The sequence below is a fragment of the Coregonus clupeaformis genome, chromosome 23 (genome assembly GCF_020615455.1).
Source record: "Coregonus clupeaformis isolate EN_2021a chromosome 23, ASM2061545v1, whole genome shotgun sequence".
NCBI lineage: Eukaryota > Metazoa > Chordata > Actinopteri > Salmoniformes > Salmonidae > Coregonus > Coregonus clupeaformis.
This window is the reverse complement of record NC_059214.1, coordinates 23,321,301-23,336,936: the sequence shown is the minus strand read 5'-3', so window position 1 is coordinate 23,336,936 and position 15,636 is coordinate 23,321,301. Positions and strand designations below refer to the sequence as shown.

At 40.3% G+C, this 15,636-nt stretch overlaps 1 protein-coding gene across 1 annotated transcript; it reads right to left on the bottom strand.

Annotated features, from left to right (window-relative positions):
• Positions 1–4,685: 4,685 nt before the first annotated feature.
• On the bottom strand, positions 4,686–5,955 carry sox21b (SRY-box transcription factor 21b). Its single transcript, XM_041844259.1, has 2 exons — positions 5,682–5,955; positions 4,686–5,476 (listed from the first exon to the last, which is right to left on the bottom strand). Exon 2 carries the CDS (start codon positions 5,452–5,454, stop codon positions 4,723–4,725), a length of 732 nt encoding a protein of 243 aa, XP_041700193.1. The 5' UTR covers positions 5,455–5,476; positions 5,682–5,955; the 3' UTR covers positions 4,686–4,722.
• Between the last annotated feature and the right edge of the window lie 9,681 nt (positions 5,956–15,636).

Sequence of the window (15,636 nt, the reverse complement as noted above, 5' to 3'; positions counted from 1 at the left end):
TTTCCTCCAGCATCTTCACAAGGTCCTTTGCTGTTGTTCTGGTATTGATTTGCACTTTTCGTACCAAAGTACGTTCATCTCTAGGAGACAGAACGCGTCTCCTTCCTGAGCGGTATGACGGCTGCGTGGTCCTATGGTGTTTATACTTGCGTACTATTGTTTGTACAGATGAACGTGGTACCTACAGGCGTTTGGAAATTGCTCCCAAGAATGAACCAGACTTGTGGAGGTCTACAATTTTTTTTCTGAGGTCTTGGCTGATTTCTTTTGATTTTCCCATGATGTCAAGCAAAGAGACACTGAGTTTGAAGGTAGGCCTTGAAATACATCCACAGGTACACCTCCAATTGACTCAAATGATGTCAATTAGCCTATCAGAAGCTTCTAAAGCCAATTTTCCAAGCTGTTTAAAGGCACAGTCAACTTAGTGTATGTAAACTTCTGACCCACTGGAATTGTGATACAGTGAATTATAAGTGAAATAATCTGTCTGTAAACAATTGTTGGAAAAATTACTTGTGTCATGCACAAAGTAGATGTCCTAACCGACTTGCCAAAACTATATATATATATATAACCTACACTTTTTCATTCTGAACTTCTAACGCTAGTGAGATGGGTGTGGCTTCGACACAATGATCACAAGAGCAGCTGCTCACCGATTTGACAGCTCCAACTCAGTTCCACTTCTGGTTAACGCTTGATCTGATTGAATCCAGGCCCTAGTTCCATTTTAATTTCCCTTATCTACACGCAAGTGACCATCTGCCAATTACAGCACACGACAGAAAGGTTGTATTGCCACAAGGCTGCATGACCACTGTTCACTTAGAGAAATGGGTGTCAAACTCATTCCATGGAGGACCGAGTGTATGCTGGTTTTCATTATTTCTTTTTAATGTTGTGTCCAATTAAGACCTAGACCCCCAGGTGAGAGGAGTTCCTAACTAATCAGTGACCTTATTGATCAGTCAAGTACAAGGGAGGAGTGAAAACCCGCAGACTCTCGGGTTTGACACGTGACTTAGTTAGAGAATCATGCAGTTTATTTACAGCGGGGTATTACAATATTTAGTTTCAGACCTGAATAGAATTATACTGGTAGATGGAAGTCTGGACGAAAAGTGTAATAGCATAATCAACTGCAGACAAGCTGAGACAAGCCGTTTCCTTCCATGCTGACCTGTTGGCCATATTCACCTCAGCAGGGTCAAACTAAAACCCTTCATTCCCCATGGGATGAATTTGACAGACAGGGATGGCCATCTCAAACACTTCCCTCAGTTCACATGTCCACATCATGCCATTTCAAAAAAATATGGTCAAACCTTGATTTATGCTGTACACCATACAATGTGTTTTTGGACTGTCACATAACAGACATACCGCCGCAGCCATTCTGGATTCTACAAGTGTGAGCCTGCATGATAGATGGTGTTTTGGTGGCCATGGTTTTGGCTATGAGGCTGAGTTTGGTTATACTGGAGCAATCAGAGACATTAAATACAATTTTGAGCTGTGATTGAGGGATTTGAGAAAGATCCTCAGTCAGTCTTTGTGCATTCAGTTTTAAGACATTTTTAGAAAATGAAATTATAATGAAATCCAATCTTGTTTATGAGCATGATTGTTTAAAATGTTTAGCCCTTTTCAACACTGGCACTCACATTCAGGGAGTTCAGTCCTGAAAGTCTGTAATTCTATGACTTGCCTATTTTGGAATCAACTCTGGAAAAACATGTTCTAGGAAAAAAAAGTTTCCTCCTAGTTATTTGCATAGTTGCATCTCCACCTTTCCCATTGAGTCCAGTTTTCTTCCATGGAGAAAAAGCATATCTATTCAAAAGGCATTTAGTCCATTTCTTTCTTTGCCGGATAACCTATTCATCAATTGTTCTGCCTTGTAGATTGCATTCTAATGCTAATCTAGCGTGTTAAATATATTTTTGTTCCTCTTTCACCGTTTTGTCATTCAGTTTATCCAGTTTTGGCCACCCATTTTATTTATTTATGCTCCTGCTTCTATTCATGTGCTCATGTATTTTTTATTGTGTTGTTTCACTGTCATGCAGTGTCAACTCACTCCATTCAAAGTGGGCTACTTGAAGGGCTTGGTGGGACAAAGCGTGTACACATCGCAGTGCTATTCACTCCGGCCAGCTGGATCGGCTGAAAAAAACCTTGTGAAAAGAAATCCTCCACAATGGACACAGAAGAAGTGCACAATGCTAACAGTTTTCCAAATACCACTGATTGCTTTCATCGCAATGAGGGAAAGCAGCCGCTTTTTGCTGAGCTCCACTTCAACAAACAACACTCTCACAAAAACCTCCCAACCCACGTTTTGTTCCCAGACAAAACCTCCTCGACCGTCTAAACGCTCCCAGTGAAGAAAAAGTTCTTTCAGGTTTCTTCCCCCTTTCCTTAAGTAAAATATAATAAAAGGGCAAAGAAAGAGAGGGAAATGGTCACAGAGCTGGTAATGCGCGCTCTTTTATCAACCTGGCGACCTTCTCAGGAGTTTTGGTCAGCAAACTGTTGGCTACACTTTCAGAATATCTTATTTCAAACCAAAAACAATCAAGTGATAGCCTAACTTTCAAGAAAACAATAATCAAAAGATATCCTTTCTGTTTTCGAAATAAAATCACACAATAGCCTATACTCTAGGCTATTGACGTGTAGGCCTATTATCTAACAAGGCCAAGCAGCAAGTTATAAAATATTGGTGTCAGAATGGGGACCAAAGATACAGATAAAAGTCCCCCGTGAAGCATTGACTTCGTTTGTTTTCAAATGTGCAGAAATAAATGAGAGGATAAATGTTTGTTATTTTTTTGTTTTATACTGCATGAAACAAGCTCAATGGCGCGTTATTTCCAGGACGCAGTAGGAAGTTCCGTGGAGAGAAGTGATCGGGGTGTTACAATAGAGAATCCAGAGTGGTGAAAGGGTTTAATTAACCGTGTCGGAGATAATTATCCCTGGACAGTCTAAATTAGTTTTGCATAATCGCTCTGATCCATATGAATTAACTTCTTAATGTTATCTATGAGGGGTAGTTTGCTTGAATAACATGTCCAATGTATTACATGTCATAATGAGCATAAATTCAGATATCCCCGACACAGGCACACGCACACGCACACGCACACACACCACACACACAGCAGAGGTGATAAACTGTGCCATAGCTAAGAATATTGAAGTATTTTCATTGAATAAGAAAAATACATTAAATACAATGCTGTTAGTTGTGTTTTGTAATTGGACGCTGGCACTTAGACCTAATTCAGCCCTGTTTTAAACCTCAAAGAGATGCCTGTTCTACAGGCCCAAAGAGCTCCCTTTTTACTGGGAATAGAGGGCTTAAAAGAAACCCACTCAGTTGTATCTTCCTTCCTACTCACGATTAAAATTGCGATAAATCAGGTTTTGGCTCTTGATTACAATGGGTTGATTTAGATTTCCAAGTAATGCTATTCACAGCACCAACAAAAGCGGCCTTTGGAGGATACCTTACACTTCACCTGGACTGACCACGTCAGGGCAATTCAGATACAAATCTTGTTAGCAATTCAACAAGAACTACAGCGATGATTTATGTTTGTCCGCATACGCTTTATTATAATCCTTTGTTCAACAAATGAAAAGAATAGCATTTAAGAGTTTAAAGTACATGTAAGTGGTGTTAAATAAAACACAAAACAGACAACTTCATTAAGAGTTAGTAAAAACGAATGATGCTCCTTATGCACGTAAATGCAGAGGTCTCAAGAAACAAAAATGATCAGTGATAATTTTGTGTTTTGCCAATGTTGAAAGAAAGGCGAACGATTGTAGTCGAATTAAAAAACTTTTGAGCTGGTCATACTTTTAAATAAATTACATCCTATAAGCAATTCCTATTTCCTGTGAAAATGTTACAGGACAAGGTATGTCCTCTGTTCAATCGACAGGGTCACCATAATCATTCCACTAAACAATAAATATTACAGACATCTATAAAACAGTGTTTAAAAACTCAAAATATACACTGGATTTCTAGTCAAACAACCCAGTCAGTTCCAGGCCCTATCTCAAGCACTAGCCTAATGGCAAATTAACTATTAGCATCATTTATCTGTACACATTTACAGGCTTATGTCATTCTGATTGAAACAAGAAAGCAACATGAGTGTAGCCAGACGGACAAACAATTACCAATCCTTCTTGACCAACAATATAAATCATAATAGCCAGTGATAAGACTCCTTAAACAATATTGAATTATCAGATACAATATATTTAGAAAATTATGGCCAGTTCATGTTTACCTATATCTGATTTGTTGTGGGACGCAGTAAGCTAGGACTACTTGATAACAACAAATAAAGCAGGTGCATTTGCAACAGATATAAATCAAATATGGTACCTTTCAAATGAGTATTCACATTGACACGGGCAAATAGGTCTCATACCCTTTCCTCCCCAGTTCAGTATTTCTGCCATCCTTTTGTTCTATCCCTCTGGGATTTGCCCGGTGATGGCTGAATATTAGTTTAGAGAGTTCTCTATATAAGAATTACCTTAGATAAAGGCATTAATCAATATACATACACATGTGATATCTGAGACAACGAGCACTTCATCACATGTACAAGTTTGTGCATGCATAATAAACTCTTGCATGAATATTTTTTTTCTTCACATTTAAACGTCTCCTAAATCCGATATAGCCTATCATAATGCCGCTGCATATGCAGGGTAGTCAAGTTGAGGTTTGCCCATGCCAGGCAGCAGGATGTAGGCTAGCGGTGGCTGAAGACCCGCAGAGGGCCAGCCCGTACAGTTACAGGGGATCATGTAGCCTGGGTTGCCCGGGGCTGGATGAGAGTGAGTGTGGGTGTGTGTTCCACCAACACCGCCAGTTCCAGAGAAAGCCGTGCCACCAGGGTACCCCAGAGATGGGTAAGGAAACGATGGCGAGGAAAGCTCTGACATCTTCGACCCGAGGTCAAAAAATGAATAGGGGTTCGTGGTCATGGACGGGTTGAAGAAGACTCTCGCTGCTGCGGCCGCCGCTGCCGCTGCTGCCTTGTCTGGGTTCCCTAATAGGGACTCGTGAAGTGCTCCATGAGATAGACCGCTAACTTTAAGCGCGTCGTGCTCCCCAAGATTGTAGGGGACTGGGAAGGCAAACTTGTCTTTTTTCATCAGAGTCTTTGGCTTCCGCCTAGGTCTGTATTTATAGTCAGGGTGTTCCTTCATGTGCATGGCTCTCAGTCGTTTAGCTTCGTCAATGAATGGCCTTTTCTCTGACTCGGTGAGAAGTTTCCACTCCGCTCCCAATCTCTTGCTGATCTCGGAGTTGTGCATTTTTGGGTTCTCCTGAGCCATTTTTCTTCTCTGCGCTCTGGACCAAACCATGAAGGCATTCATCGGGCGTTTTACGTGATCCATTGGTTTAGACATGTTGGTACAAAATACTTTTGGTCTGAAAAGGTAAATATCACAGACAATATGTCAAGTCTCTTTCTAGTATTTAGTGACAGTAAAGCCTCAGTTTGCCTAACACACGGTAAAAAGTTACATAGGCCTACATATATAATACAATTAAGTATTCCAATTAAAATATATTTAGCAGAGAAATATTATTGTGTGAGATAAAATGCTTCAAATAGTATATTTCCTTTACTTACGTAAAATATCAGTGCTTCATCACACCGTTGTAAGATATCCGTTTTGAAAAGAGCAATGCGCAGAATTCTGATGAGAAACTCTATAAAAGTTAGGTTCTCTGATGCATGTTGATATCCGACGAGGACAATATAGCATAGAAGACAGAAGGCAATATATCTAGCGCTGTAGTTCTTATCTTGTTTTGCTGCTATCGCCAGAGACTGTTAACCGCCACTCAGCACTTGAATCCAGCGTTTACGCAAATGGTTGATAACTCCGGGCTGCCCCATGTGAAATAAGGTTTTCAGAGGCAGGTAGTGAAAGTGCCCCAGGAGCATGCGCAGTATGTCTAACACACACTGAGCGCTCTTTTAATCCCACCCTGAGCGCGCGGAGGACTAGGGACTCCGAGGAAAACGCATCACCATATCCTTGGCTATATGATATCCTATGTGCCCTTTATAGTTAAATTAATTGTACAGTTCTTTAAAGCATATTATCATAAGGATCATTTATCACGATATATTATTATATTATAATAAATTAGTAATATTATTAGTAAGGCAAACTTTTTTTATTTAAGTAATCATTTTAGTATAGTTAGACATATTCAGGGACATATACATGGCTTGCAACCAAAAGTGGACGGTTCCTGAGAAGTGTTGTCTAGGCCTAGCTTTAGTAATTCCCCAAGTATGTAGAAAATTCAGCCCAAGACGTACAGTAAATTTAAGATCACTAAAAGCATGAGGTTTCAATAAATGAAATAAAAGGTTTGTTTTAAAACAATTGATTGCATATGACGCCCAATGACAGGGGAAAGATCATGGAAACGTGAATAGGCTATACTCTCTCTCTCTCCCTTTCTCTCGCTCCTCTTTCTCTCCCTCTTCCCCGACTGCACACTATTTTATTTCTAAATAACTATTGTCTTTACTTGTTATTTGATCTAAATAGCCTACTGTTATAGTCTACTATGCACTGGCTCTTACATTTACAGTAGCCTAATATTGTCATTTAATCTCTTCCTGAATGGTAGGCTACTGCCTGTCCCTTGCTCCATGGGTGGCACTGGTATTACAGAAATGTTACACGTCTAGACGCAAGATAACGTGGTAAAGAATGTCTTTTTTAATTTTCTTATATTGTGCAAAAGCATTTTGTCATAAATATGCCTAAATATAGAGGAGGGTAGAGTGTCTCTAAACGTGCTTGGTGAAATTAATTATTTTCCTGAATTTCCCTTTCACTTTCACTTCAAAAGACTTTCCCAAGGGCGGCGAATCGACAATCGAAATGAGGTTGTCGAATATTCAACTAAGCAATTACAGTTATCTGAAACCCTCGTTGAGTAAATTGTATGTTTAAGTGGTTTGTTCCCGCACCTTCTCTGTTGTGCATAATTATTAAAATGAAAAAGTGAAAAGAAGGCTGCATCAAACAATTTACAATGCCGATTTACAGTCATTGGGTTTTATTTGATATAGTGTATGAATTAATGCTAAATTGAATTAAATATAAAGTCGTCTTTCAAGAATGATTTGCACTTGTAGGCTGAGTCGGAATTTCTGACACCTCAGCTGGTAAGATACTTAACAGTGGCAATATTAAGTCTTATTCCTCCTGTAATTTCTTTATTATTATTATTAGTAGTAGTAGTATTTGTAGTAGTAGTAGTAGTAGTAGTAGTAGTATCATTATCATTATTATTGTTGCATATAAATGATGTGTCCTATGTAAAGTCTTAACATCAATTTCAATTAATTCTCATGAAAACTCTCATGTCCGGCACATCCCATCAGCCATTACAATGTTGAAATCAACAGTAATACAAGGAGAGGGGTTGATGAGATACGTTGCGATAATGTGCTATAAATCATGCATGAGAACAATTAATTAAGAAAAAAAGTTGTGATTGAATGACATTGGATGAACTCAATAGGATGCGCTATTTAGAAGGGAAATACAGCTCCATTGACTGCTGTCGTTTTCTCTCAGTTGGTGTGATATACGTTTTCAAATGTAATAAGCCTAAACGAGCGAGAATAATGTTGTATCATTGTGTCCGGGAAATGGTGCCCTCGGCACTGAAAGACCGCTCATTATCTCAACCTGGAGGAAACCTGATGATCAGGTGGAGATGATGCGCGTCAAAAGGACCGGCCGTTGATTGACAAGCGCGCGATGACGCTTCTGAGAGAGACAAGCTGCTGCCTTAACTGAAAGTGTCCGCGTCTCTCAACACTATGGTGTGCTCCTATTGTGGGGCTGTCATTGCCTTAGATAACATTCCAGCAGTGAACCGCGCGAATCATTCTGAAGAGCATCTCATTTTATGACACAAACACGCAAATAGCAATGAATTATATGAATAAGTTAAGGGAAAAGTTATCATCTGTAGATAGTGTGTAAGCCTACAGTCCATTGAGCACACAAAGTTATGCTTTTCATCCTCTCATAATCATGGACCTTATAAACGTTACTCCCCACTATTGCAATTTGTTGGGGGGGAAATAAAACACACATTTAATTCTGAACTCAGCAGTATTTAATACTGTGTATAATTACTGAATCATAATAGCCTGTTGCTGAAGCATGACCAGGAGATTATAGTGTGCCCCCAGAGATTGACTTTCCTGAAAATGCCCATAGTTCTTATAAATGATAAGGGCTTGCTGAATAAACCTTCAATTCAATTAGTATTTCCACACCTGAACCTCACCCCTATTTGATTTAGCAGATTGTCAATGATTCATTCATTGCCTTTTCTATTTAATGACACAGTAACACTATTTCCCAGCTTGGCAAACACATGTAATTAAGATTGAATAAATTGATGTAAATTAGTGTTTTTTAAGCTTTTTCTGTTGTGTTTCCCTCTCTGGGTTAGAATGGGAATAACAGTTAAATAATTCAAGATGGGCTAGTGAGAGTGGGAGAATTACCTTGTGATAAAGCCTGGGTCCATCCTCTGAAACGAAGGGAGCAGAGCACTTCCACCTCACAGCACACTGTTTGGTGATAAGGCTGAAAAGAAAAATTGCATGCAAATGGAAGGCAGACAGCACAACAAGCGCATGGGGACATTTTTATGGAGAGATCGCACACAGTTCACTCCAAAGCCATCATATAGTCTGAAATGGGTGAGAGGTGAGCAAATTTGCAGATAGGAGCACAAGTTGGTTGTTTTCCTTGCAGTAAAATCCATATAACTTTGTCTGTAATATGCAACGTACTGTATTACATAGTTGACAAGGACATTACCCTATGATCTTGCAGTTGACACAAAGAAACCCATCTACAAAGACACTTAGAGGATGTGCAGTTTCTCTCTTCATTTTCCTTTCACTGATAATTACAGTATCAAGGCATAGCTGCACCCTGTTGTTTACTGTCATTCTCCAAAGCAGAGAGGGAAAATATCCAAATTATTTCTAAAGAGGAAATTGTTAGAGAGCAGATGACTTGTCCTCCTGGTATCAGACATCTTTTCTTTTACACAGTAAACTGATCTGGGGTAAACAACAGCCAGCTACTGTCAACCACTTCAAACCACAGGACTCGACCATATTTACTCCAACATGAAAATGTGGTCATTATCATGGTTAGGGTTGGAGATGTGGAGAGGGAGGGGTCCAGATCATGTACCTGATGTGGTGGTCCTTTTCTGTCAGCTTGGCTGATCACAGCACTGCCTTCTTCCTTTCACCCTACTGTATCATCTCCTTCCTGACAACCAGGAAGAGAGTAAGGCAATCTATAAGTAGATCTATACCAATTAGACCAATAGGAAGGTTGTCAGGTATTCATGTTCTGGTATTCATGTTGCTTTACGTGTTTTTCTTTCAAACATTTCAAACCATCTTTATTGTTCCTGTTTTTAAAGCTGCTTCTCAATGTACAGTAAAGCATGAGAACATCATTATTTATTTATTTTAATTAAACAGTTTTGTTTGCATCATTGAGATACATTGAGATATTAAAGTGGATAAGGCTGAAATGAAACAGGTTCAATATTCTCTTCTCCATAATTGTACGAGAGCTTAGCCAGCTTACCTCACATAGCCCATTTTGTGTATCTGCATTGAGCAATACTGTGTATTGAGAATTAGGGTACAATGACAAAAAGCTATTAGAAATTAGGACAAAATTCTTTACATTTCAAAAGAAAAAAACGGCAGAGCAGTGAAAGCTGTTTAGATTCAATGTAATCTAATTAAACATAGAGGAGAAAATGTTCTCTGCATGATCTCCTGAGTCAGACGCTATTGAAAGTCAATTTGTCATCCATTAAATACTATTTGCTTCAGTATCTTATCTTAATACCTAGTCAGCTTTTGAGATAGAGATAATGCTTAAACAGTTCAGTCATGTGTAAAATCCAATTGATTACTATTTAAAGATGTATGCATTTAGATTAGAAGTCATTTTGTCTCATGTCTTCTGTGTTTGTACAATGCCTAGTAAATGTTCTCAAGTGTCAGGGTACATAATGTCAGGTTTGGCAAATCAACAATAAGGTCTCCTGCATTACTTGTAATGAGCCACATTGAGCTTGGAATAAATACATAATTAATGTGAGCAAAGTTAATATTGTGTTGTGGATTAAAAAATTCTATGTGACCTATTTTGCATGATGTGTTCTTAAAACATTCAATAAGTGCCAAATGACTTCTCCAGTTCTGTAATTATTCTAATTATACAGTCTTTATTGGTCCTCAGGGCAGACTTTAGTGTCTTTGTTCTACTGTGAATTACTGTGGTAAAGAAGCAACACATTTACTCCACCAAAACCTAAATATTATGCATATCAAGATGATTTAATGAATAAAAATAATATTCTCATAAAGCTGAGTATTAACCAAAGCAGCAGTAAAGAATGTAACCTCTACCCTGAAGAATGTTGTATTCTACCATATTGTAGACACAGTTTGTCTATCAGTGGTCCACAGTGGTACTGGATGTAATAGCAACTCACCTGCTTTACTCAGCACGAAGCTGAATTGATGTGGGATGTTGGGAGCTGGGGAGGGGGGAGGAGGGGTGCTTGTCAATTTAATCTTTTTGGACCTGAGAATTGGCAGATACAACAGATAATGCCAAAAGTTTGAAAGCACATTATGGAACAAGAAGAGCTATAGAGGAGGGAGGACAAGGAAATCACAAGATTGATAAGAACACCAAGTCTTGTCAGTGCATTACATATAATCTTCCATTGAGGGATATCGCCACACCTCGAGGCAAAACTAAATAACAGTGGCGGCTAAACAGACCACCTGAATCATTATAGAGCGACCTTCAGAGCCTTTTGTCAAAAAGTCAGATTTTCTCAACGCAGATATCTCTGCAACCTCCCACAGGGCACATGTTTAGCTAAAAAAAAAACAATTTTCACTCTCGCTGGGTCCTATGGTTTAAATCCCAAAGAAGACACTTGTATCCCTGCAGGCATCGAGATGACTTTTGCCATGATACACTATTTCCCACCATTTAGCGGGTGCATTATCGCTGCCCCCTTTCCTCATTATTTCCTCCTTATCGGGCCTGGCATCGCTGCACAGCCCAAATAGAAAGTTGTAATTACCCACCCTGCCACCTGATAGCACCCCCTCCATCAGCTTTATCACCAGGTCCTGCTAACTCATCACAGGCACACAGGGAAGAAAGCAGCTGCGCCATAGATAGATAGCTCATCTCTCAGATACATTTATAGTTCCAGTTGGGATCAGAGGGAAACTGATGCACCCAGGCAATTTTTCATCCACCCTCTCCCTTAGCCACCACAAAGGCTCTTCTTTCTCAGTCCTCTTTTAGTCTCTCTCCCCTTTTCTGTGGAGGCAGAATTGAGGCCGTTTGGCACACAAAAAGTGATCCAATCTCCTTGGACCTGTAGCAGCGCACTGACATGCTATTTGGTCCTTCATATTGTGCCATCGTCCTTCTGCAAAAGAGAGTGAATGCCTTGTTCATCTGTGACATTGTACACAAGCTCAAAGGCAAGCAGAGACAACGTTGGCACTTCTGTGTAAAGGTTGAAAGTACATCTATCTTGTTCAACCTTTGACTTTCATTAATACTTTACTGATGTTACTGTGGGCCTGAAAATAGAGCCTTCAAGGGAAGTGAATACCTGTGTCACAATAGCGCCACAGTTAAAGCCTTACCATTCTGACTTTAGATGTGTGGATGTGACTCAGGATATTGGAAGCAATGGGGACCATTACATAAATGTTATACAACTGTACATGCATGGATCACAAGTTTAGACCTATAAATTAATTATAAATGATTACTCAAAATACCCAGCACACATTTCAAGAGCTATTTTACAACACATAAAAGTATTTAGTCAGCCACCAATTGTGCAAGTTCTCCCACTTAAAAAGATGAGAGAGGCCTGTAATTTTCATCATAGGTACACGTCAACTATGACAGACAAAATGAGAAAAAAATAATCCAGAAAATCACATTGTAGGATTTTTAATGAATTTATTTGCAAATTATGGTGGAAAATAAGTATTTGGTCAATAACAAAAGTTTCCCAATACTTTGTTATATACCCTTTGTTGGCAATAACACAGGTCAAACGTTTTCTGTAAGTCTTCACAAGGTTTTCACACACTGTTGCTGGTATTTTGGCCCATTCCTCCATGCAGATCTCCTCTAGAGCAGTGATGTTTTGGGGCTGTCGCTGGGCAACACAGACTTTCAACTCCCTCCAAAGATTTTCTATGGGGTTGAGATCTGGAGACTGGCTAGGCCACTCCAGGACCTTGAAATGCTTCTTACGAAGCCACTCCTTCGTTGCCCGGGCTGTGTGTTTGGGATCATTGTCATGCTGAATGACCCAGCCACGTTTCATCTTCAATGCCCTTGCTGATGGAAGGAGGTTTTCACTCAAAATCTCACGATACATGGCCCCATTCATTCTTTCCTTTACACGGATCAGTCGTCCTGGTCCCTTTGCAGAAAAACAGCCCCAAAGCATGATGTTTCCACCCCCATGCTTCACAGTAGGTATGGTGTTCTTTGAATGCAACTCAGCATTCTTTGTCCTCCAAACACGACGAGTTGAGTTTTTACCAAAAAGTTATATTTTGGTTTCATCTGACCATATGACATTCTCCCAATCCTCTTCTGGATCATCCAAATGCACTCTAGCAAACTTCAGACGGGCCTGGACATGTACTGGCTTAAGCAGGGGACACGTCTGGCACTGCAGGATTTGAGTCCCTGGCGGCGTAGTGTGTTACTGATGGTAGGCTTTGTTACTTTGGTCCCAGCTCTCTGCAGGTCATTCACTAGGTCCCCCTGTGTGGTTCTGGGATTTTTGCTCACTGTTCTTGTGATCATTTTGACCCCACGGGGTGAGATCTTGCGTGGAGCCCCAGATCGAGGGAGATTATCAGTGGTCTTGTATGTCTTCCATTTCCTAATAATTGCTCCCACAGTTGATTTCTTCAAACCAAGCTGCTTACCTATTGCAGATTCAGTCTTCCCAGCCAGGTGCAGGTCTACAATTTTGTTTCTGGTGTCCTTTGACAGCTCTTTGGTCTTGGCCATAGTGGAGTTTGGAGTGTGACTGTTTGAGGTTGTGGACAGGTGTCTTTTATACTGATAACAAGTTCAAACAGGTGCCATTAATACAGGTAACGAGTGGAGGACAGAGGAGCCTCTTAAAGAAGAAGTTACAGGTCTGTGAGAGCCAGAAATCTTGCTTGTTTGTAGGTGACCAAATACCATAATTTGCAAATAAATTCATTAAAAATCCTACAATGTGATTTTCTGGATTTTCTTTCCTCAATTTGTCTGTCATAGTTGACGTGTACCTATGATGAAAATTACAGGCCTCTCTCATCTTTTTAAGTGGGAGAACTTGCACAATTGGTGGCTAAATACTTTTTTCCCCCACTGTATAATGACAACTTTACATGTAATGGATTTGCAAATAGATGATGTCCTGCCAGTGTCACTTGGCAAACATTGAATGAAATGGGACTGAAAAGAAGAACAAAAACTGCTTATTTGTATGGTCACCTCCACTGTGTGTAAAACAATAACATTACAGAACTAGAGCAAGGTCATCTCCTTATTGTCATCCACGTCTATCAAGATGCACCAGATTGTCTTACATAAAGAGAATTTGCATTTATATGACACACACATTTACATTTTCAAAATTTTTAGTCATTTAGCAGACGCTCTTATCCAGAGCGACTTACAGTTAGTGAGTGCATACATTTTCATACTGGCCCCCCGTGGGAAACGAACCCACAACCCTGGCGTTGCAAGCCCAATGCTCTACCAACTGAGCTACAGGGGACCACACAAAACCATATCTTTTCCTAGCATGAATTGTGGAGGTATTTCTGCTCTTCTCAAGCAGTTCTAACAATGAAAGAGCCTTTGTATGTTAGGCCATCAGTATGTCAAGAGAGCACCCATAGTAGCTGTGACCTCTAGCAAATGAAGGAATTGTGAGGATGCATTGGAACCTTGACTATGGTTCCCATGGCCTGGATGCTTTCCAACAGAGCCACTCTAACACTGCTTGAAAAGGGAAATCAATCTTATTTGAGGAGATTAAGTGACCAGGATAATAACCATGTCATTGAAAGAAAAAAAAACTTGCTCTTTTCAATAGACTAAAATAACAGTGTCCCTGCAGATGGCTCATTGTTGCAGCTGAATGTCACATCTCTCAAGGTAAACCTATTATAGCCATGGTGTCTGACATGCCAAAGTAACAAAACAAGTGGCCATTCCTGAGACTGGGATATGTTTTCAAAAGGTCTGGGTTATAACATGTAGGGCGACACAGTTTTTTAAATTAACTACACAGCCTCTAGATGCTGCATTATGTTTATATTTCTGATGCATATGTACAGTAGGTATTTGTTTGTGTGTGTGATCACACTGTCATTCAAACTGCCATGCTCTGCTTAAACATACACACAAGCCTACACAGACACTGGGAGTGCACACTGTGTGTGAATATGTGTGTTTAAGCAGAGCATGGCAGCTTGAATGACAGCGTGATCAATGGTGGGGGCATGTGTCCTGTCAGCACATCCTGTGTGAGAGGGCTATGACAGAGGCTGTCTCAGGTGATCTCATTATTTGATGGACACAGCAGTGGAGAGGCTACATTCACACAGGGCCCTCACATGTTGCTTATTCAGCCTGTTCTTAATGCAGAGCACATGAGACATTTATGGGAATTATTGATCACATTTTGACAGAGTACACTCTCCTCTCCATAATCAGCAATACATTACTGCCATGGGGCTGGAGTTGTTACTGTGCAGACAGCAGCACACGCTGCTGCAGTGTTATTCGATGCTACTGCAAAAGGGGATATACTTATCAGTATTCTACGGCAGGCAGTCTGTATTTGGGCGTTAAGATAATGTTTGCTTAATGAGTTAAATAATCTGTTTATCTATGGAGCCTGAGAGGGAGGGGTAGTGATACGGTGGAACAGGGGCCTTCACAAATCAAAGACTTCAAAGCGCTAAACGGTTGCGTCAGGATTAATGCTGGGTCATTATGAACGCTCCTTTTGGTTTCCACCGCCGTTGCTTTTTATGGGAGGCAAAAGTCGATACCCGTGCAGAGCACCACCCCAACCGACTGGCCACACCAAAGGGTTAGCTGCACCCTCACACAGCACATTGAATGATCCGGTGGGACGTCCTCAGCTAAAGACGCCAGTGACAGCTACGTCCATAGAGCTCAGCTTCCCTATAGCCCCACAGAGCTGTTGTAAGGCATCAGACAGCCCAGAGTGTCTGTTTGAGCAGTCCAAATTAAGCTCTCTCTGCTGAGGGTCAAGTCAAATCAATAATGAGATCCATAAATTGTGCCCAGTGATAATTACTACGAGGAACAGTAATTACAAAGACCATTCATTTACTGCCTAGATTTTGTGCCAGTGGTTAGTTTCACATGCTCCTGATTCATCTGCAGGCAGAC